Source organism: Aegilops tauschii, chromosome 2, assembly GCF_002575655.3.
Source record: "Aegilops tauschii subsp. strangulata cultivar AL8/78 chromosome 2, Aet v6.0, whole genome shotgun sequence".
In the NCBI taxonomy this organism is placed as follows: Eukaryota; Viridiplantae; Streptophyta; class Magnoliopsida; order Poales; family Poaceae; genus Aegilops; species Aegilops tauschii.
Window position 1 is genome coordinate 22014545 of NC_053036.3, and position 24478 is coordinate 22039022.

Sequence of the window (24478 nt, forward strand, 5' to 3'; positions counted from 1 at the left end):
GTGAATATAACTACCGCAGGGTGGTGATGGTCAACGATCGTGAACTTCTGATCCAGCTCCCTGGGTGCCTGCTGCACTGTGACGTCGATGGAAGCTTCTTAGGAAGCGTGGACTGCCAAGATGCTGAATACTTGGGGGTCACTTCCGGCTTCTTAGGATGCGTGGAATGCCAAGATGCTGAATACATGGCGATCATTTCCAATTTCATCTGGTGTCTCCGGAAAAATAGCCTCCGGCTTACTTCACATTTGTTCCAGGAAAGTATTTACCCCCTTCCATGCTTGGAGGTGCGAGAAGAAGATGGTGAGAGCAAGCCACATCCATGTATCCTAGCCTCCTAGGGGGCTGTTTTCTTCATACGGCTGCTGTGCCGTTTTCTTAGGTTCTTGGTGCTGGTAGTACTGAACATGTTTGATCTTTGCAGTACCGTTCCTCCCATATCACCATATGGTCCTTTTTTTTTTTGGAAAAAAGGTGTGAAATGTGAACCATGAGGAATCAATCTATGTAACACTGCCATTTTCCCTAATTAATTCGCTTTTCGTTCAGTTTCACGAGCAAAATAGTCCAAAGTGGTAATAATGTTGTATGGCTTGCCTTATCACCAAGTCAGGAAAGTGATGTTAGCTTAAGAAGAAATTAGCAAGACGTGATGTTTTGTGTATACAGATTATACAGCGCTATTTACCGTCAGGGATGAAGATATAAGAAACATATTATATATTATAACAGTAATAAGAAGGATTTTGGATGTGAGAATTTGGCTATTATAGAGCAAAAATATTATAACTTATTATAGCCAAGTGTTTTGAAGTTTCAAAAAATACAAAAACTTGGGTGTAATAAACACATTAGAATGCACTTGCACAGTTCAAGGAAATGACTGGATTTATAGTCTGAGAATTGTTTTTGGTTAGAAGGCATATGCCCGGCCTTAGAATGAAGCCCGCAAGTTAAGTTACTAGAAGGACAAGTTCAAGTGAATATTCAATACGGAGCCAAGGCTTATCTACTCCAGAGTTACACTAAATTTAGAAAAAAAAAACTAGAAAAATCATAAATATCATTTTTTGGCATGGAAAAAGTTTGAGAGCATGATGCCTGGGTCAAAATTTCATCGTGTTCGGACATCTGAGGAGCTTGTGACAAAAAAGAGAAAATTGGCCCGAAAGTGCGTGAAATTTTTTCCTGAGAGCTACCCAGATGTCCAAACATGATGAAATTTGGCACGAACATCATACACTCAAACATCTTCCATGCCCAATAAAAAAATCAGGTGTCTTTGAATATTTCTAGTAATTTTTTTTGAATTTGTTGTTCATGCAAGGGAGAAGATGAGATTGGGAGCCGAATCGCCCTGTCCAAGTTCAAGCTACTAAATAAGTTCGATACATGACCAAAAGAGCGCAAGGCGACGTAGCGCCAACACAACCTAGTCTTGGACAAAACTAGATAGAATAAAATAGCAATGTCAACCGATGACAAGGGGCTCCCTAGCCATTATTTCCTTGTCTCACTGCATCCCGTAACCAACGACAGGTGGCGTAGTCCGTCGATGTAGGTCACAAGGCATGGTCGGTCCCTTGGACTTGCCCGCAACTTCCACAACCACAGGAACACAATTTTTTTATACAAAAGGTTAGTCATATATTTGAACATTCGCCCATCCATCAACTCCTTATTTGAGACGTCCAGCGAGACCAAGCCATGACCAAAAATCCCAACCAAGCAAGTATCTTATCCTGACCCCTTGTTCCTTGCATAAGGCGCTAAAATTCCAAGAAGCCCGCCGGTTCCACATACACATGTGACTTGTCTTATCACACTCCAAGCAAATCGCGCAACAATGCAACAAAAAAAATATGGTTGCAATTTTTGTTCTCACTGCAGCACACACATTTACCATCCCCAGGCACCTTACTTTTAAACACTTGATCTTCCATCGGGATTCGATTCCGAGAAACTTGTCATAGGAAGATTTTATTTTTTTCCGGGATCTTAGACTTCGAAATCCCCATCATCTCACATCAAGGGGCCGCTCTAAAAATCTCCCGGTATAGAGAGCCTATGGATAATAAGCCTGACGGCTCTAACTTCCATAAAACGACATCCTCCCTATCAGACAGAAGAATTGAGCTTAGTTCCACGCTTAGCTCATGCCTGTCGGTCATTTCGTCGGGGCCAATGGTTCTTCTAAAAGTAGGGACACATCTTTCGTCGGGGCCAATGGTTCTCCTAAAAGTAGGGGCACATTGGTTCAGGTGCCAATAGCAACCACCTTTGCTTTTGGTGATCACGGAATCACAAATAATCTCTGATTACACTCAGAAAGTTTCCTATCTCGACACCACATGTCAAGCTAAAATTGGGCTTTCTGCCCAATTCTCCACTGAGAACTTAGAGCCGTGGCGGAGAAGGTGTTCAAATTTTATAATGACCTTAGAATTGTGATTTCTTGGCACTCACGGATTTAGCAAGACCTCCAAGCGGTAAGTATTTGTCTTGAAAGATTTTAGCAAGACCTCCAAGCGTTAAGTATTTTCTCACTGAGTTATTTGTCAAGTCATTTCACGAATGTCAGTAGATCTACGTAGTAGCGGGAAAGGAAACTTCGGTGCAAAGGCGAGAACTCTAAAACACTCTCGCTACCAAAGTCCAAAACACATGTCCATGTAACCTGTATGTATGTTTGTATCTTCTCAAACCCAAACCTCTTGATTTTGGAGATTATTTTTCTTCTTGTTTTGCCTGAACATTAGATTGAGTTTGAATTTTGAAGAACGTTATCCCACTCAGTTAAAATGTGGTTTGGTTCACAGCAGTCCAGCATTACTCCAGCCAAAACGCATACTCTCCCGATACATACTCATCTTGTTCACCTGCCACTTTTATAAGGGGGGCTTTTCACCTGCCCCCAGACTCAGCTGGAGTACCTCTCACCGCGCGCGTACCTGTGGAGTGTGGACGGAGGTGAGTCTTATTACTTTGTTCGATCTTGTTCACCGTTTTAGATGCACTGTTTCTTGTTTTAAGGGTTTGCATTCCGTATTTTCAGTTGAACGGCACCATGCCGGACAGCAGCGGCGACACCATGCTCGACGACCTGCCCGAGTCGATCCTCGTGGCAGAGACACTCGTGCGGCTGTCGTCCAAGGATGTCCTCCGCTGTCGCGCCGTCCGCAAATCGTGGCGCCATGTCACCTCCACCAACGACTTCATGCTCGCACACCACCGTCGCCAGCCATCGCTCCCCCTCATCAACATATTTCCGGAGAACCCGGAGTGTGGGTGCACCCACTGCTGCTACATAGAGGAAGGGGCCGTCAATGACAGTTTCGTCGCCTTTCGTGTTGGCGATCGCAAGCTTTGGCCTGTCCTCCGCACCTTCCCCACCACGAACTGGCCTAAGGTCGAGGCCGCATGTGATGGCTTCCTCGTCGTCTCCAACACCAATGCCGGCGAGGATGCCTTCTACATCTGCAACCCGGCCACTCGCCAGTGCGCTCCTCTGCCGCAGCTTCCATGGTGTTGTTTCGACACCTCCATTGTCGGCTTCTACCGGCACCACCCATCCGGAGAATACCGTGTGTTGTACTACAACTGGACCAGATCGAAGCACGGATCACGATTGGTTTACAACATCCTTACGGTGGGATCTAATGAGCCAAGATGCATCTACGAAGGAAACGTTTGGGGTAAATCTTCAGAGTCTGTTTATCAGGCGTTACTACGTGGGATGCCTTCTTCATACTATGCACCGGTTCTCCACCGTGGCAGCCTGCACTGGGAGGTGGGGTGGTACCACAACGCCATCACCGATATAATTATGTTCGACACAGTGGCTGAGACATTCCGGTGGATGCACCGTCCTGCCTCGTCGGGCCTTCAGGCGTGGTTGCTAGAGATGGATGGTGTGCTTGCTTTGTCCAGCATTGTCGATGGTGTCCTCTTAGATTTTTCACTGATGCAGGACTACAAGTCCGAAGTCTGGGCCTTCAAGTTCCGGATTAACCTGTCGGAAGTAGTAGTGTCGCCGCCGCAGCCTGGTTCGTCAAGTGAATACAACTACGGCAGGGTGGCGGTGGTCAACGACCATGAGATGCTCATCCAGCTTCCCGGGCGTCTGTTGCACTGTGACATCGATGGAAGATTCTTAGGAAGTATGGAATGCCAAGATGCTGAATACTTGGGGATTACTTCCAGCTTCACCGGGTGTGCCCGGAATGATGTAATCCGTCTTACTTCACATTTGCTCCAGGAAAGCATTTCCCCCCTTTCCATCCTTCAATTTGCGAGAAGAAGATAGTGTGAGCAAGCCACATCCATTCATCCTAGCCTCCTAGGGCTGTTCGTCCCAGGAGTCATGAGGCCGAAGACCATCGCATGGAGATTACTTTGCATTCTATGCAGTAGTCCATTGCCCATCCTTTTGACGCAAGTAGAATCCTTCCCAGGCTGTAGGACTCTTGTTTTGCTGCTCCTGCGCCGTTCTCTTGCAGTATTGTTAACATGTTGGATGTTTGCAGTAGCATTTCCTCGTATATAATCTTTTAAGAAGTGCTGCTTTTTATTCACTTTCATGAGCAAAATAATTCAAAGCGGTAACGATGTTGTATGTTTATCGGCAAGGCTACTTGGGTATGTATGTTGTATGTTTATCACTGGCATCCCTGTGCTATTTCCTGTCGGGGACGTACAAGAGAAGAGATAAATGGTCAGAAGAATTATGGCTGTGTAAACAAAGGCGATGATCCATATTAACAAAAATCAAGCGTTTTGAAGTTTTAGAAAGAAAAAACCAGGATGTAAACATTAGAATGGACTATGCATTTGCAAGTTTACATGGAAATAGTTGGATTTGCAGCTTGAGAATTGCATAGGAGAGAAAATCTCATTCATGGAGAAAATGATTTGCTTTGCTTGGGGGGCCGGGACAATTCTAGCCACCAAACTCCACTTCTCCACCTCGTTGCCACGGGAAGGGTCGCCGTAGAAAGCGGCGCTGCCGCCAAGAAAGGCGGCGGCGAGGCCTAGCTGCTTCATCTTTGTGTGGAGGCCTAGCTAGCTAGTGTGGTTCCTCTTCTTGAGGCACCGTCAAGGTTAGCCGCCCGCCGGTGGCCTCCATGCGTGTTACTGACTGGTAGGCCCTAGGCCATTTAGCTAGTTTTGTTTAATAAAAATAAAATAAAGATGAATTAAGGGAAAGGTCAGTTATGTGCGCCGGTGCGCCGGCCGAACAATTCGTCCGCTCCAATGTCCAGAGTCCGATCGCTTCGCCTGGGGCCGTTAGATCGCGCCATTCCAGCATCCCCTTCCTCGCGCACACGAGCGGCAATGGCGCCCTTCATCCCTGCGGTGCTAATCTCGCTCGTGCACGCCTCCCCGTCTCGCCCCCAGCGCTAATCTCGCTCGGGCACACCTACCCGTCTCCCCCCCCCCCCCCCGGCGCAGGTCGTTGACGGCTTCTTCTTCCCTCCCGACGTGTTCCACAATCTCCCCCCTCCTCCCCGCGCAGTTCCCACACCGCCCCTTGTAGCACCGGCTGCCGCCTCGTCGCTGGTTCCAGCTCGCGGAGACGCCCAGTGCTGCAACCAACGACCAAAAAATCTACAACCGGTAACAAGAAAATCTTGGACCGGTGATGAAAAAAGTTTCAATCTCGTATACAACTAAAAGCTGTGGACGACGAGGAAAAGTTGCAACCGGTGATGAAACAAGCTTCATCTGGCAATGAAAAAAGTTTCATCTGGCGATGAAAAAAGTTTCAACCCCCTTATACGACTAAAAGATGTGGACGATGAGGAAAACTTGCAACCGGTGACGAAAAAAGCTTCATCCGGCGATGAAAAAAGTTTCAACCCCCTTATACGACTAAAAGATGTGGACGATGAGGAAAACTTGCAACCGGTGACGAAAAAAGCTTCATCCGGCGATGAAAAAAGTTTCAACCGTAGAAACGCTACACCGGCGATTACAAAAGCTACAACCGGCATTGAAAAAAGCTTGAAACTTCATGTCATAGTTGCGACCCGCGGCAACGATGATGACGTTTTGCTGCAACCATAGTCGGTTTTTGGTGCAACCGTAGTCAGAATTTGCTACAAACCATTTTTCATGGCTGCCATGGTGCTACAAGTGCGCCGACGAGCACGACCGATTCCAACTCCCATGGTCGCCCATTGCAGCTTCCTATTGCTCGGTTGTAGCTAAAAACGGCCACCAGTGGTAGCATCCTCGACCATGGGTCCGCCGGTCATCGCAAAAAAGAAAGCTGGATGTAGCATCCCCAACCAACGGTTCCAGCACCCCTGCCACCGGATGCAGCATTTTGTGACCACCGCGTCCCAGCATAGGGCAACCAGCAGCGGCTGCCGGCCAGCAACAGTCGGGCAGTCCCTCGGCTCGGCGGAGCACACGGCGGGCAGCAACGCAGGGAAAAAGGAAGAAGAGACACGGCGCGGGGAGGGATGCGGCTGAAGGCAGGGGATGAAGGCGTGCGGTCGGGAAAAAGATAAGGAAGTTGGGGCGGTCCACATGGGGGCCCAACAAAAACACGCATCTCACCGCAACGTCTTAGGGGAAATTGTTTGGAAGATTTTCAGTAAAACTGTTGGATTTTTTTGAACACAATACAGACGCAAGCGCTCATATATACGCGCATACACTCACTCCTATGAACGCACACACGCACACCCTACCTCTATGAGCACCTCCGAGGGACTGAGCCGGCATATCATCTTGAGATTTACGAAGGCGCCTCGTTGTCGACGGGAACGTCTTCTCCCACTGAAAGCGTATCGCCGGAAATCCTGAAATAAATTCAGGAATAATGCGAGCACTGATGGGCTGGGGATATCACTGTTCCTCTAACCATCCAACCACAGGTTGGTTCACATAAAACTGTTGGAGTTGCTCGTTCGATTTACCATGCCTAATAATATCGTAAAACATTATAATGCTCGTCACCACAACGTCAGCGTCTGAGGGGAGTTCGTAAGCAAATACGGGTCGTCTTCTTTTCCTGCCTTGCGCGATAGGAATTCATAAGCAAACGCAACTGAGCGCTACGCAACAGAGTTCAATATATGACGGAAAGAAGGGGACACCAATCAAACGCCCATATCCACAAGCAAAATTCATGGCTTTTCCTCGCCGGCCCGTAGAAGAAGACGGCGATGGCAGCACTCGCAAACAAGCTCCAGTTGCCCTGGCTCGGCGTCACCCTCTGTGAACCAAGCATCGTCACGTCAGCGATGATCAAGTGGCTCTGTTTTGGCCTTTCCTTGGCCTGCATTCTTAAGCAAGAAGGTGAAGGCGGTGCTGCTCCAGTGGTTGTGTCTCGGAGCCGGCCTCTCCGTCTTCTTCGTTGGGCCAAGCAAGAAGGCGCTGATGCTCCGGTGGCTTTGTATATGGTACTTCAATTTTTTTGAACATGTAGATGTCCATATACATGCACATACACTCATTCCTATAAACGCACGCATGCACACTCTACCCCTATGAGCATCTCTGATAGGGCCGGTCCTGAGGATCCGGGGGCCCGGGGCGAAAAAAGAACCCGATGCCCCTTAATATAAATATGGAAATGCAATTCAATACATATATTATACATGAAATGTCCCTTCTTTGTCACAAGATTACCCTACTTTCTTTCTTCATTAGTAAAATAGGTTCCTCGTCTATACTAGCAGATTATGTAGCAAATGAATTAAACATGAGATCATAGTCACTCACATCACATTGTTATCATCCGTGTTGATGTCAATATTCTCTTCTGTAGGATCCAATTTTTCTAGACTAAAATTTGCTTATTGCTCTGCAGCAATTACCCCGAATGGTAGTTGATTTCTTGAAGTGCTTGCTCCGTTATGAACTAATCAATGGATCCCGTCCTGTGATTCTATCAACTCATGTATATGTTTTCCACTTTTATCACAATCAGATGCATACCTTTGTAGATGACATGATGGTGTTGAAATTAAAGAAGACATGAACAAACTAGATCAATCCAATAAAATCTTTGTCAATTATCCTCGAAAAAATTGTGATAAAATCATTGCCTTCTCTTTGCTGCGTGGGAACCGAAGAGTAGGTGTGGCTGCCTCTCCATGGAGTTGTGTGGTTGTGGCGTGGGGAGCAGGGCGGCAGGAGGCAGCGGTGCTGTTCATTGCAGGATCTGGGCGGCGGCGATGAGGCGTCAAGCGAGTAGGTTGCAATCCGATGAGCGACGCAGCTACGAGAGATCCAATCGCCAATGGACGAAAGGTTTCTATTCTGTTCTCTTGTGCGGTCGTGCCTAGTGGAGTGTTTGATCTACCCTCTCTACCGCGATGCCTCTTTTAGGTTATTTTAGGGCCGATTTTTTTGAGACAAAAAAAAATCGGCCTCAGTTAGCTCAGCCTCAGGCCCTGCTCTCGTGAACTCGGTCTAGGCCCAGCGGGATTGTTTTTACCGCAGCACACTAGAGACGTGGGCTTAGGAAGTATGTACCTGGTGGAGAACCCTCCAATTTGGGGGCCCGGGGATTGTTTCTACCATCACCGTGGACGTTTTTCTGTTAGCTCGGTGTATAAGCTGCTGGTGAAGACAAAGATTCAAAGAGAAAATTGGCTAGAAAATGTGCAGGGTCAGTCAAACACCCGAGCAGAAGAACAAAACTGGGTGCGTTTGTGGAATACTTCTGTACCTTCAAAGCTCAGGAATTTTTTGTGGAGGCTGTCTCTGAACTCGCTACCCACTTATGATGTGTTGCATCACCGGAATATGTCTACAGGTTTTGTATGCTCAATTTGCTCAGCGGATGACAATTGGAGGCACGCACTGTTAGATTGCATAATGGCAAGAGTGTGTGGTCTCTTGCTTCAGAGGAGATGGTAGAACACATGACAACAAATGAGGAGACAAATGGGAAGAAGTGGCTGGTTTTGATGCAGGAGACTTTGTCTCATGAGAACTTTACGGAGATGGTGGTGACGCTATGGGCAATCTGGAGGGCGAGGAGAAAAGTTATACACGAGGATGTCCATCAGAGCCCCCTCTCTACTCATTATTTCATCAGGTCATATCTCACTGATTTGGCTATTCTGGCGAAACCAAGCAATGGAAGTTCGAAAAGTGCATCACCGAGGCCATCGGGGCATTGCACCACCGGCGGATCATGCAAAATTCTATACGGATGCAGCAGTAAGGAGGGACGGTAGCCATGGTGCTGTCTCTATGGTGTGTCGGAGCTCAACCGGAGTTTTTTTGGGTGCATCTTGCATTAATTTCAGAAATTTTTAGGACCCAGAAACACTTGAAGCATCGGGAGTAGAGAGGCTCTTACTTTAGCAGAAGACCTTTATAAGAAGATTCACGTTTCCTCGGACTGCAAGACAATTATGGAGGGAGTTAAACATAGTTCCACAGCGGAATATGGAGCGATTATACATGAAATCATAGAACATTCCACTCTCTTTACTTCTTGTAATATAGTCCATGAGTATAGGACCTCGAACTTCGAGGCTCACAGTCTCGCTAAGCACGCTCTTATGCTCGGGTTTGTCCGCCATGTTTGGTTAGGGCAGCCCGACGATCTATTATTCATCCCTATAAACATTGCTATGATTGAATAAAGCTTGGCGAGAATGTCTCAAAAAAAAACTAAACAGACATCGCATAAAAGCTTGAAACAAATATAGAAAAATGCGAGCATGTTAAGTCTAGGATTTAAACCCTGCTGAGTTGGCTCCACCACAAGGGACGTAACCATCTGAGCAATGCTGGGTTTGCATTTTGATATTTCAATTCTGAAAAGCCTGAGCCGTTCTCTCCTGTATTATATGTCCTTTTTAGATGACCCATGTCCCATCAAGCAACAGTCAATTGTTCAACCCCCCAACTCTCAACTATTTGCAAAGAAAAATGATTACTTGCATGAGTTCAACCCTCAACTCCCAACTATCTGCAAAGAAAGGAAAATGATCACTCGTACGAGTTCACCCACAAACTCCCAACTATCTTGTATTTTATTCATTCATGTCCTCCCGCTAGAGATTGGCGAACTAAGGCCACACTGATTAATCACAACGAATATCTTTCTTGATTTTCGTACCAAGTTTTTAAACACCAATATTATTTCAAATAATTGCCAGGATTTAGAAATGATAAGCTAGATTTAATATTCCCAGTTTTTTTTATATAATACACTAATTTTGGATATGAGTTTTATGATGCTTATTTATCCGAGGTTCTAACAACGAACCCAAATCACTCATCAACGTGATAAACTCTTCAAACGTATTTTACCATCATAGTATCCGACAAATGAGTGCAACTTTTGGGAAGTCTAAACTATTACACTGGCCCGTTTGGTTGCTCGCATATACTGTTGGGTCTGCATCACACGGTGGGCCCGGCCCTGCTCCTCTCGTGCAAGGCCCCCACCCATGTGTGCTCCCTGTGGTTTCTCAAAAAAAATGTGTGCTCCCTGTGGCTCAGCTCCGGCCGGCTCATTGGAAACTGTCGATCTGAGCGTTCCCAGTGAGCCAGGTCTAGAACACGTCCCTAGTGTAAGTGTGTGTGTGTGCGCGCGCGCATGTGTAAGTGTAAATGTGTTTGTTAAGTGTAAGTGTTAACCCTTAATCATATCACGCGTATACAAGCAAACACCGTGTAGGTGTGTGAGCCGAGCCAATGCAGACAACCAAACGACATGCCAAAATTGCTCCCCCTAATGCGAGTGGCATAAATGCGGACAACCAAACAATATGCAGATGTTGACTTTTTGCATGTTTTCCTTCAACCAGCCTCGGTTGAGCCAGGCTGAGCTAGTCATGCCCGGCTCCTATCGTCAATCAAACACGCCCTAGATGCTCTCATGCTGATAGGCTGCTGGACTAGCATTTTTTATATGTGCCACACTAGCAAGGGGTTCGACGGTCGTGGGCGGACACTTCGTCAAAGGCGCATAGTGGGTTGGCGCCACTAAATTTACGAGTGATGCCTTTGAATTGGCACGTCACTTAAGGGCAAGAAATGCAAATAAGTGTTCCAAGAGGCTAGCAAGTTAATTAAATCCAAATGAATATAACTTAGGGCCGATTTCTCTCGCCTACCTCGCCTCCAGCGAGATCCTATCCAATTAGGGGCGAGGGTTGGCTGGTGCGGGTGGGAAGTAGCAACGAAAACAAAAGGTGCCCTCCTCCCCGCCCCACCACAATGATCAACCACCATCATCGCCTTCGCCAACTACGCCATGGCCCGCATCGTCTCGGTCCTATCTTGGCTTGTTGGGGTCGCCCTGTCTCGACATCAGAGCGTTGCATCGTCTTGGATTGGTCGGTGTCTCCCTGTCTCGGCATCAGTGCTTTGCAACGTGCTTTCTCAAAAGGCGGCTGCTAGGAATCAACCGGATGATTTCCTAAGAAATCATCCGCCTAGTCAGCCGTTCGATCTCCTTCTTCTCCTCGCCTCAATCCACATCAAGGAAGCATGTCTTCCTTCCTTTCCTCGCCTCGCATCCACTACTCCCCAAGCATACGCAGCAACACGACGCCCTGCCACTGCAAGACGACGAACGACGCCTTGCCACACAGACACCCTGCCGGACAACCTCTGCAGCACGACGCCCTGCCATTCACCGGCGTCGACGAACTTGTATCAGCGGTGATGTTGCGGCACCTCGACGAGCGCAGCGCCGATGAGGTGTGACGCCTGCCACTGTCTGTTTCATCCATCGCTATGCAGCAGGATCGATTACTGCAAACAAGCCAGAGGGTGAGCGCTGTCCACCACCCCCGTCACCGGTGTTCGTCCATGGATACTGCTTTCCAGCCTCGCCGTCGTTGCATTGAAGCATGTGTCACCGTTGAGATCTTTGAGTTGCAGCACAACGCTCGTTGCATTGCAGCGCTCGCCGTCGACGCCATCCTGTGATGGCAGCGCTGCTGCGTTGCAGCATCTGCAGTCGCCGGTGAGATCTTCCGGTTGCAACGTCGCGGTCACCACCGCGTGCGATGCTGCATTGTAGCTTCGGCGACGGACGTATCCGGCTTGAAGCAGCACGCGTGTTGCGTTGAAGCTCCGCCAGCGGCGATGCAGCATTGGCGACCTTCTAGCACGACGGTGGCAGCCCGACGATGGCGACCTTCCAGCACAGGGGATGATGCAAAAAGGAGCTGCAGCGGTGAAGGTGGCCTTGCAGCACGTCGACGAGACGAGTGCTGCTACAAACGTGGGCTGCTATTAAAGACGGCGACGACCTTGCAGCACGACAGCGGCGGCGGCGACGGCGACGGCGACGGCGCGCCGACCATGCAACAGAACGGCCTCAGCAGCGCGTCGCCTTGCAGCAGCTCGTGTGGTCGCCATCTTCGAGTGCCGTTGGGAAGCCACGTCGGAGCAACACATGCTAGTGGGTTGGGCGGGTCGTGGCGTGATGAGGCTGACAATCATGGATGCTTGTGTGGGAGGGTTTGTACGAGGAAAGGGAATGGAGAAAGACGAATGGATAGGCGGGGACCAGTGAGAGGATAAGGTTCACGCGCTCGTATCCACTTGATTGAAAAAGATCTAAAGGCTGGGCACGCGGCTTAGGAAAACATTGGATCAGTCGGTTTATTTTAAACGTTTTTCTTCTTAAAATTGACTGATCCAAAAATAGTTTTCAGTAGTTGGATGGAGGAAGAGCAAATCCGATGGCATTATCAGACATTTAAGAGACGAGCGCTCTAGAACACTCTCGATCCCCCGAGCACGTGCTTTCAACTTTCGCACGCGGCGAATAATAAAACCGCCGTCGGCGCATCCATCCGTCCATCTCGGAAATCGCAAGGCGCACACAGCCATCGTACACACTGCAGGCACACCCCATCTCGCCGCAGAAGCCAGAAATGGACAACCTCCTCGGCCTCGGCTTCCCGGGGGCCGGCGGCTACGACGCCACGGCCGGATCCGGCGACGACGAGGACGAGGAGGCCATGAAGAGCCTCTACGCCGGCGCGGCCGCCGCCCCCGCCCCCGCGGAGGAGGAGGAGGTCGACGAGGGGTACGCCGTCGCGGCGATGAAGGCGGGGGAGGAGAGGGGGATCGGGAAGGAGGGGCTGCGGAAGAGGCTGGTGAGGGAGGGGGAGGGGCCGCAGCTCCCCGGCGCCGGCGACGAGGTCGAAGGTAACGCGCCCCCCCTCGCTCGCTGCTTCTCCGGCGTGGACGGATTCGAATTCGATTGGGTTGACTTGGGCGTTGACTTGCTTCTTCGTTTGTCCCGCAGTGCACTACACCGGGACGCTGGCGGACGGCACCAAGTTCGACTCCAGCCGGGACCGCGACGCCCCGTTCAGGTTCACCCTCGGCCGAGGTACCGCCGCGCTCTGGCTGACAGTCAAATCCTCGTCCTCTGCTTCTTCTGAACTGAATCTTTTTCAGCTGGCCGTAGCAAGTCATGACGAATTTTTCTTTATCTGATGGTTAGCACGGGAACTTTGATAGGAGAATTGTAGACTAGGAATACAAATTTACAACTAGCTGCAGACAGATTGGCAGGAAATCTGGCATCTACAACGCTGACCGGGGCAGGGCTCATCAGGATCCAGTTTAGTGTGATTCTGCTCGAATGGGGATTCATCTGAATTCTGCTTCCTGGTCAACCTCTGCTTTACGCACTCCATCGTGACTACTGAATCACCAGAACTGTTGTATTTGAAATCAAATGCGCTTGATTGCATTTCATCCCTATTTAGAGGCAATGAATCGCGATTCTGCATCACATAAACCGAATATTGATAAGAGTTGTTAGTTGTTTGTCCAAGGCTTGTCTTATAACCAAACTAAATGCACCTTACTTTTCCGGATGGAGAAATAATATGATTTGTAGTTACTATATGGAATCCTTTCCACAACAGTTTCACAGATAAGCACAGGTTATTACGGTTGAGATGAAGCCTAGCTGTTTGAACTTCTTTCTGTCTCTTTTTCTTAAGCTGGACGGTTGTGTTTGTTACATTAAGGTCGATAATTGTTATTTGTCTTCTTCTCTTTAGCTTATCCTCATGCCAAAGCCCTGTTTTCTGTCAAGCCTAGTTTGCTTTCAGTTGGATGGAAGAACAAATATATAGCTTCAGGTTTGTCTGTGGTACGAAGTAGCTCAAGAAATAAGAAGTTCTGTTTGTGTCAGGGGCTGCTAGTTGTACAGAAGGAATTCTGGTTAGCTCAAGTTTAAAATTTGTGTGCCTACGTAGCTGCATATTTAACGTGACTTGTTTGCTCCGAGTCATCTTCTTCTAGTTTTAAACATCATTTAAAGATCAAAACAACAAACTGTGTGTCTTTAAATTGTAAATTTCTAGGCTTCCATAAGCAAGTGTTTTCTAAGTGAAATGATGTCGTGAACCTCTAATTGCAGGCCAAGTTATAAAGGGATGGGATTTGGGCATCAAAACGATGAAGAGGGGCGAGAATGCTATTTTCACCATCCCACCAGAGCTTGCATATGGTGAGGATGGCTCCCCTCCAGTCATCCCTCCAAATGCAACGCTGCAGTTTGATGTTGAGCTTCTCTCATGGGCAAGTGTCAAGGACATTTGCAAAGATGGCAGCATCTTTAAGAAGATACTAGCTGAAGGCGAGAAGTGGGAGAATCCCAAAGACTGTGATGAAGTTTTTGGTACCATACCTTGCTCGTTGCAGTTGTGCCTTAATGCTTTTCCAGTGAGCGTCAGGGTTTTATTCAATTACTTTGTGCAGTTAAATATGAGGCAAGGCTTGAGGATGGGACTCTTATTACAAAATCTGATGGTATTGAGTTCACTGTCAAAGAAGGTATAGCGTTTACCATTTTTGAACATTTGCATTGTAATTTTAGATTTGGAATGCATCTTCTTACTCAGGAATATTTTCTTTTCAGGGCATTTCTGCCCTGCTATATCGAAGGCTGTCAAGACAATGAAGAAGAATGAGAAGGCCCTCCTTACTGTCAAACCACAATGTGAGTTTATAGTGATGCAGTTACAGACCCCTCTCTGTAGTGTAGTTAATATCCGTAACGTGTGGTGAACAGATGGCTTTGGTGAGCAAGGCAGGCCGGCCTCTAGAGGCGAAGCTGCAGTCCCCCCTAATGCTATGTTGCAAATTGATCTTCAGTTGGTGTCCTGGAAGACAGTCACTGAAATAGGCAATGACAAGACGATCTTGAAGAAGATCCTCCAGGAGGGTGAAGGCTATGATCGTCCCAAAGACTGTTCAACTGTCAAAGGTACAATCTGAATGTTCTTTGCATGACAATCTCAGTATGGTATTCCTGTCATGTTCTTTTTTTCTAAATAAATGTAGCAATGTTACTCTGCAGTGAAACTTATTGGGAAGTTGGATGATGGCACCATGTTTGTAAAGAAAGGTCATGATGGTGAAGAGCCATTCGAGTTCAAGACTGATGAGGATCAGGTGATTGAAGGGCTTGACAAAGCAGTGCTTAGCATGAAGAAAGGAGAAGTTGCCTTTGTGACTATTCCCCCAGAGCATGCATTTGGATCAGATGAAACAAAGCAAGATCTAGCTGTTGTTCCTCCTAACACAACTGTTTATTATGACGTTGAACTCGTTTCTTTTGATAAGGTACAGTCCTAACATCAGACTGTGTATGACTGAATAATTATTGGTCACTGCCTCACTGGTGAAACTGAAATCTTGCATGTCACGTTGCACAGGAGAAGGAATCATGGGAGTTAAAGGATAATGCTGAGAAGATTGAAGCGGCTGCTAAGAAAAAAGATGAAGGGAACGTGTGGTTTAAGATGGGCAAGTATGCCAGGGCTTCTAAGAGATATGGGAAGGTTATGATTTCGACCCTATCGTGTAACGTCACCTTATGCAGTGTGGATGCCTTGCATTAAATAAATTCTGACACTTTATATATATGTTCTGCACTATATTAGGCTTTGGATTTCATAGAGTACGAAAGCTCCTTCAATGAAGAAGAAAAACAGTTGTCCAAACCACTCAAGGTGAGCTGCAAGCTCAACAAGGCAGCGTGCAAACTGAAACTTAAAGACTACAAGGAAGCGAAGAATCTGTGTACCGAGGTAATTATTGTACACAGAAACTGAAACATCTAGTTGAGTATATCTAATAAGAGATGTTATCAGGGCTGACTATGGATTATTACGATCAGGTCCTGGAAATTGACAGCACAAACGTGAAGGCCTTGTACAGAAGGGCGCAGGCACACATGCATCTTGTTGATTTTGATTTGGCAGAGGTGGATATCAAGAGAGCACTGGAAATAGATCCAGAGAACAGGTTAGTCTTAGTGCCACAGAATACGGTCGAGTCTTGATGTACTAGTAGTCTAGTATCTAGAAAAACACTGAATCACAAGTTAACTCGAAGAAATCCTGTCATGAGGGTCTAGCTCGTTAGGCTGGGTAGACATGGGATGTTATGACACTGACCATTAATTTGTTTGATCACCGGTGACCAAGAATCCTGGTTGTTGGGAGAAGTAATTAATGTTCCTTGTGTTTTCCCAGGGATGTAAAGATGGGTTATCGGAGGTTAAAGGAGAAGGTGAAGGAGTACGAGAGAAGGGATGCCAAATTCTACGGCAACATGATCAACAAGCTGAGCAAGCTGGAAGACGATGTGAGTTTTCCTATTTCCACAAACCGTTTGCCACTTTGTCACTAGGAGACTACTTTGGCCGTCGTTTTTACAGTTGGTTCATTGTTATTTGCTGCTTCCAGGAGGGCTGCGGGAGTAGCCAGGGGCCAAGCAAGAAGCCGCGCAGCCTGTGGCCTCTAGCGCCTTTCTTCACGACCGATGGCAGCAAGCTCTGGCTCGTTCTAAGGCTACTGATCCCCGTGATGATCTTGGTCGCGCTTTGTGTTGCTTACTATGTGCAGAGCGGAGTTCATGAAATCGACTGCGTCAACTGCTGACGACGCGTTGGTCGACATGCCCAGGTCGTGCAGTGTTAATGTTGTGGTGGGTCAACCGCTCATGGTAAATATGTTTGTGACATTGTTCTCTTTACAGTGTCTCATGGACTATCGTTTTTCCTGGTGGAAGTCTATTGCTCATTTTATTTCGCTGTGACTTGGTGAGTCCGCACATGGTGTTACTGTGCATCGCAGTCCAGTTCACGACACATGTACTACACCACACATCATAGTCTATGGTAGCACAGGTCGCGTAGTGTCATGTCGTGGTGTGTCTCATTGTTCTCGGGGTACCCTTGTTCTCATGGGTAAATATGAATATGTTTTTCACATTCTTCTCTTGGCCGTGTTTCACATTCACCATTTTCTCATTGCCTATCTATTTCGCTGTGACTTGGTGAGTCGGCACATGGCACATCGTTGTGCGTCGGGGTCCAGTTGAGGTCCAGTTCACAGGTACTGCACCGCACAGGCACACGGTACCGTGCTCTGCACTCCTGGAAGTTGAGGCCCTTTGGGAATTTCTGTTGCATCACAAGCAGTGGTCGCGGCATTGATTTGCTGCTCATGTCTCCTACTGACCTTCTTGTATGTTTTGGAGTACATGATTATGGCGTGATAGGCACAAACAATGGTGATGAAACATAACAGGATTGTCACACAGATCTTGGTAAACACAACAGGTAAACATAGAGTAATCTTCCCACCGTAGCAGAGACCTCCTAAGCATAGGCGTGACAATTGAAGTATTCCACCATTGTCTGAAAGCAGGAAATAGAGCCAGAGTAAGAGTCAGTAACTTAAATAGATCTGTCAACTGAAGCTCAAACTCATTTCTACAGCTTATGGAAAGAAATTCCACCGAGGCTGCAGTACAATTGCAAACAGCAAAATATATCTGTGCATAACAACACTAACCCAACATGTATTCAAATATCAACAAAATAACTGAAACAAAGGTGGCCTCAAACTGCACAGGAGCCTCAGCATAAAGAGTAATGGAACTAATCCATGCAAATTCCTGCAAAAAGTCTGCACTGAACAGGTTTGCTATGCGTGGACTGTGTAGTTGATTTCAGAAATATGATAGAACTTCTCATGCAAATCCAGTTATTCTCATTTCAACGACCAACTCGTTTCTCGAGCAGTTTTCTGTTCATGAAAATTTATGTTTTATTTGAAATTTTCCAGAGGTTTCAAAAGGTTTTCAGAGGTAACCACTTATAGAATCCACTATCAGCATGATAATGAGGTTTGGTATGCTAAGGATAACCCACATTATGTTCCCATCCAAATGCGATATTATAAACAGGTCTAGATCAGAAGAATAAAGAATATGTATACAAATATCAATTACCGATTTCATCATATGTAGTTCAAGTATCAGGAAATAAAATAATCATAAGTAACTAAGAAAAACTTACAGTTAACATGGCACAAATGAGATCTCGAGAAGGCCCGGTAAAAATCAACTCTTCTCTAGGAAAAACGTATGCTGAATAAGACTCTCCTTTAGCCTATGAGGAACGACCACGGGCATTTCATCATCAACCTTGAAGTTGGCTACCAAATTGCCCCCTTTGTCACAATGCAACAGTTGGCCATAGCAGCTGACAAGCACATCTCCCTCCTCAGACACGACCTTCGCCCACCAATTCCCCTGCTGCTCCTGAAAACGCTTCTCGAGATCCATCACCGGCACTTTAATCTGATACTGGAATGCCCAAACATCACCGTTCTTCAGTATGAATATGCTCATCACCGTCGTATCGTCCTTGCTGATGGACGCAGCAAGCTTGCCACCCATGTCAAGCAAGTGCATGACATGGTGGGGGTTCACAGCCGGCGGGATCATTCGCCGGAACGTCTCTGCCGTCGTGTCAAACATCAGTATCTTGTGGTAGCGGACACCCGACGGTCTCCTCCAGTGTATATGAAGGTTGCCATTGAGAAGGACCGGCGCGCCAAAGATGGCTGGTCTCTCGGCTATCACCTCCATTAACGGACAGTCGACGCGCCACGATTTGTTGGTTCCCACGGTGAGGACGCGGTACTCGTGTGGGCATGGCATCACATGCCAAGGGAGGTTGGACAAGGCATAAGGGAGGTTTCTCCAGTACAAGACACGGTACTCCCCTGAAGGTTGGTGCCGGAAGAGGCCGATCAGTTTGTCAATAGGAAGCTTGAGGTTTGGGCTGACGGTCGCCGACTGCCGCGTGGCCGGGTTGCAGATGTAGTGGCCGACGATGAAGAGGCCGTCGCAGGAGCCATCCACGGTGAGGGGGAAGCGAGAGAGTTCGGGAAAACCGAAGAGTGGTCTGAACTCGGCGCCCCGGAGGTGGAGGGCTTCGAGGCTAGGGTAGTCGCCAGTGCTGGTTCGATAGGAGCTGATTAGGGCGAGCTCCGGCTGGCGGCGGTGGTGGTCCAGGAGGAACACGGGGTCGGAGGCGAGGCGACGCCATTGCCGGCAGACGGCGCGGCATCGGAGCACGGACTTGGCCGGAAGGTGGACGAGGATCTCCTGCAGGATATCTTCGGGGAAGTCGGCGAGTCGGTCCGGGCCTGCCCTGCTTCGTCTTCCCGGCACGGTCGCCCGTCCGGCTTCCTCGTGGGTGGCAACGCCGACGCGCAGCCCGGATCGGAGCAGCATCTGTGGGGGTTTCGGTGAATCCAGCGGCGGCGCGGTGAGTGCTCCAAGTCGAAGGGAGCGGCGGCGCGGTGAGTGCTCCAAGTCGAAGGGAGCGGCGGCCACGAGGCGGGGACGCTTGTCAGCGGCGCGGCGACTCGCAGTACGTAACGAAGCCCAACACGACGATCCAAGAGGGAAAAATCTACAGCCACGAGGCCCAAAGAGTACGGCTCAGCCCAATCCTCAATATTAATTTACTGTTGCAATAATAAAAATTCAGCCTCCAAAGCCATTTTTGCAATCAAATAAAAATCTCACATGCAGCAAGAAAATCAGTTCACCACTGGAATTTCTCATAACCATGCCTGCCCCTGTTTGTGCCATCTGCACTTGTCGTTGTATGAGTTGTCCGTAGATAAAACCACGCATCACACTCGGGCCGAGGCCATGGTGCTTCTTGTACATGTGATAATGGCGGCTTCAGTACGTTTTTGGGCTTCTTGTTCATCAAGATCCTCCAGTCATCCCCTTTTCAAAACATCATATACTCCATGTTGTCTGGAGTCTGGACTGCAAATTGGATGGAGAGTAGCTGCAGCGAAACATGCGTTCCAGATCAAGTGAGGTGGATGGTGTAAACCAGGTTGTGGATTTACCAAGCTGAATGTTGATGCCGCTTTTGACTGGACTCTTTAAAGGATGGGCAATTCTAAGAGAGAGGATCATGGTAAATTTGTGGCATCATCAAATGAACAGATGATATATGTGTTGATGCTTTTATGGAAGAAGTGTTGGCCTTAAGATTTGGGCTGAACCTAGCTCAGCTCAGTCCACCGGTTACGATCGAATGCTTATCAACTCTGATAATGTTGATGTGATTAATATCATGCCTCTTATGGAACATAGGAACATTGCCCTCGTGAGGCTAATGCAGTGGCCCATGTAAAAGCTAGAGTTGCTAGATCCTCCCCCTAATAGCTGGTTACCGTTAGATGATGCTCCAAGTCTTTTAATATTTTGTTGGTTAATGATGTAACTCTGGTGATTAATGACCAAATGAAGGGGGAGAGCACGCTTCCCAGGAAGACATTGTTGCGCAGGCTCCATATTCTCCAGATTATGAATAGGACCGTAGCTCATGTCACTTCTGTGCTATGCATGAGTACATCAAAGAGCCATTCATTCCCAACATACGTGATATCTTTTTTCCTTTGGTGGTAGAGGTCACACTTCCCACATCCCCTCCCAAAAGCTTGCCGTCATGGGGCAGGAAATGATCACATGGAAAGAGCCCTTGGACACAAGACTTCATTTTATAAGAAAACATGATCATACCATTCTGTTTATGTACGAGACTCCTACCTTTATGTCACCTTTTTTATTTGAATCAAATTTATGTGTGATGAGTCCCTAACTATTCTTTTTCTATAAGTGATCTAACATTCATTGTAATTACTACAAACAAAAGTACATTACCGCATGATACAAGTGAAATTAGGATACATCTAAATGCTAGAATTTTAAAGATATCTCAAATTAAGATACACCACAATGCTACTACATGACCGAAGCAACACTACATGAATTCATCTTCACTATGATCATTAACCTCATCCAAAATATATTGTTATGATTGGCCCGAATGTGACCTTTATCTATGCATCAGACTTCTATTCTTTTGGATTTTAACTATTTTCCATAAGTAAGCTAACATTATTTTAAGTAATAAATGAATAAGACGCATTACAGCACAAATAAAGGTACAATACAAGGTTACCACTTCTCTCCTATGTGAAGTCATCATCACTATCATCATTAACATCGTTCCTATATGTCATGTTACATTGGCCCGAATTTCGCCTGCATGGGACTCCAGAAATTCATCTGTGGAATAATCATCATCATCGACATACCATTTCCTAGCATGATTAGAGATTGCGGCACCATTCGATGATGCACCACTATTGGATGGCGTTGGACCCTTAGATTATCCAACATCCTTACATCTGTGAACAATGTCGAACGACCATATATTTATTGACGCCCGTCCAAAGTTTCTCATAGTACTTTCATCCATGTGGACTTATATATTTCTCTATTTAGAAACTCTTCGTCCTTAGAATAAACCTACACACCACAAATATTAACAAGATGAAAAAAAAATTCCAACTATGATACTCCCTACTAATTTAGCAAAGAAATTACCTTATGTGCTCACATATGCCTTAGACAAGAGCCTAATTATAAACGATTACTCAAAGAATTATGCCCCGCGGAGTTCTTTTAGTACATGCACCATGTTCCAACCCGCCAACCTCGGAAGTTCTACAGTGGGTGGCTCTCTTTCCCCAATATTGCATCTACAAACACCCTCCCTAAGTTAATACCCTCCACTTTGATGGCACCTTTCAAAATCCTTGTGGCATAAGAGGAGTAAAACCACAAACTAAAGCATCACCATACATGTCTAATAATAATCTAAGCACAATTAAAACACCGATGCAACACAACTTAATGGTGCCGATGCTGGCATGGTAAAAGTGAAGGAAATATGCCCTAGAGGCAATAACAAAGTTGTTATTTATATTTCCTTATATCATGATAAATATTTATTATTCATGCTATAATTGTATTAACCGGAAACTTAGTACATGTGTGAATACATAGACAAACAGAGTGTCCCTAGTATGCCTCTACTTGACTAGCTCGTTAATCAAAGATGGTTAAGTTTCCTAGCCATGGACATGTGTTGTCATTACATGAACGGGATCACATCATTAGAGAATGGTGTGATGGACAAGACCCATCCGTTAGCTTAGCATAATGATCGTTTAGTTTTATTGCTATTGCTTTCTTCATGACTTATACATGTTCCTCTGACTATGATATTATGCAACTCCCGAATACCGGAGGAACACCTTATGTGCTATCAAACGTCACAACGTAAATGGGTGATTATAAAGATGCTCTACAGTTGTCTCTGATGGTGTTTGTTGAGTTGGAATAGATCGAGATTAGGATTTGTCACTCTGTGTTTCAGAGAGGTATCTCTGGGCCCTCTCGGTAATGCTCATCACTATAGGCCTTGCAAGCAATGTGACTAATGAGTTAGTTGCGGGATAATGCATTACGGAACGAGTAAAGAGACTTGTCGGTAACGAGATTAAACTAGGTATGATGATACCGATGATCGAATCTCGGGCAAGTAACATACCGATGACAAAGGGAACAACGTATGTTGTTATGCGGTTTGACCGATAAAGATCTTCGTAGAATATGTAGGAGCCAATATGAGCATCCAGGTTCCGCTATTGGTTATTGACCAGAGATGTGTCTCGGTCATGTCTACATAGTTCTCAAACCCGTAGGGTCCGCACGCTTAACGTTTGATGACGATTTGTATTATGAGTTATGTGATTTGATGACTGAAGTTTTTTTGGAGTCCCGGATGAGATCACAGACATGACGAGGAGTCTCAAAATGGTCGAGAGGTAAAGATTCATAAGGTTATATTCGGACACCGGAATAGTTCGGGTCGTTTCGGATAAGTTTCGAAGTACTGGGGGTTACCGGCACTAGTAGAAAACAGGGCTTTGGTTCGGCCAGAAAAGAGCATTAATCCCGGTTGCATTACGAACCGGGACTAATGTGAGCATTAGTCCCGGTTCGAGCGGTTAGGGCACCGTACAGGCATTAGTCCCGGTTGAAATGGGACCTTTAGTCCCGGTTGGTGCGATGCCCATTAGTACCGGTCTGTGGCACCAACCGGTACTAAAGGTTAGACCTTTAGTCCCGGTTCGAGCCACCAACCCGTACTAATGGGGTTTGAGGCATTAGTACCGGTTCATGGCACGAACCGGTCCTAAAGGTCCCATTTTCAAACTCTACCCCCCTCGTGGATCGCCTTTTCAGTTTTGTAAAAAGCAAAAGAAAATAATAAAAACTTCAAAAATTAAAATCCTTCCAGATGTAGTTATGTTACTACATGTACTAGTTAGGAAAATTTAAAAACTTAAATTTGGACATGTTTTGCAAAAAGTGTAGGGAAAATGTAAAACGGCTATAACTTTTGCATACGATGTCAGAAAAAAAGTATAATATATCAAAATGTTCAGCACGAAAATCCGCATCCGATTTTGACCGCCTACGGCTTGTTTGCAAATTTTTAGAATCCTCAAATTCTAAAAGGAAAAAAAGTTATGCTCAAATTTCTGTTTTTTTTTATTTTTGTTAAATCTGGTCAAACTATGGTCAAACTACTTATTCAAGAAGTATTAGTGTTACTAAATAATTATTCAAGAATATTAGTGTTACTAAATAATTATTTCAGTTTTTTTGAATTTTGGTCAAATCTGGTCAAACTGCGGTCAAACTGTGGTCAAACAATGGTCAAACTAATTATTCAAGAAATATTAGTGTTACTAAATAATTATTTCAGTTTTTTGAATTTTGGTCAAATCTGGTCAAACTATGGTCAAACTACTTATTCAAGAAATATTAGTGTTACTAAATAATTATTGTTTTTTAGAACAATAGTTTCAAACTCAAACAGTGAAATGTGTGACTTCATGCTCAAGCTAAATTCCTGAGGGTTAATAGGATCGACATCTTACTATTGTCAGGAAAACAACAAGTGCGGACTTGGAAACGAGGGAGAATAGAACCCGGAAGTTAAGCGTGCTCAGGCTGGAGTAGTGAGAGGATGGGTGACCATCCGGGAAGTTAGATGATTTGGAATGATGAGGGGTGATTAGAGATTAGAGGTTAAATTGAGCAGTGATGAGGGGTGATTAGAGATTAGAGGTTAAAATAATTCAGAAATTTGAAAATCAAAAAAAGAATTCAATTTTTTTTTTCAAAAAAAATCATAAAATTTCCTTTAGTACCGGTTGCTGTTACCAACCGGGACTAAAGGTGGACCTCCAGGCAGCGGCCACGT

General features: G+C 46.2%; 2 protein-coding genes across 2 annotated transcripts; one reads left to right on the plus strand and one right to left on the minus strand.

Annotated features, from left to right (window-relative positions):
* Positions 1-12736: 12736 nt before the first annotated feature.
* LOC109733197 (peptidyl-prolyl cis-trans isomerase FKBP62) lies at positions 12737-17240 on the plus strand. The gene is made up of 12 exons (XM_020292389.4): positions 12737-13149; positions 13250-13336; positions 14381-14641; positions 14722-14796; positions 14882-14962; positions 15035-15229; positions 15323-15588; positions 15681-15806; positions 15909-16055; positions 16145-16272; positions 16503-16614; positions 16716-17240. The coding sequence occupies exons 1-12, from the start codon at positions 12873-12875 to the stop codon at positions 16908-16910; spliced, it is 1950 nt and encodes a 649-aa protein (XP_020147978.1). The 5' UTR covers positions 12737-12872; the 3' UTR covers positions 16911-17240.
* A 1138-nt stretch (positions 17241-18378) lies between these two features.
* LOC109733190 (probable F-box protein At5g47300) lies at positions 18379-19560 on the minus strand. Its single transcript, XM_020292381.1, has one exon. It carries the CDS (start codon positions 19558-19560, stop codon positions 18379-18381), a length of 1182 nt encoding a protein of 393 aa, XP_020147970.1.
* Positions 19561-24478: the final 4918 nt, after the last annotated feature.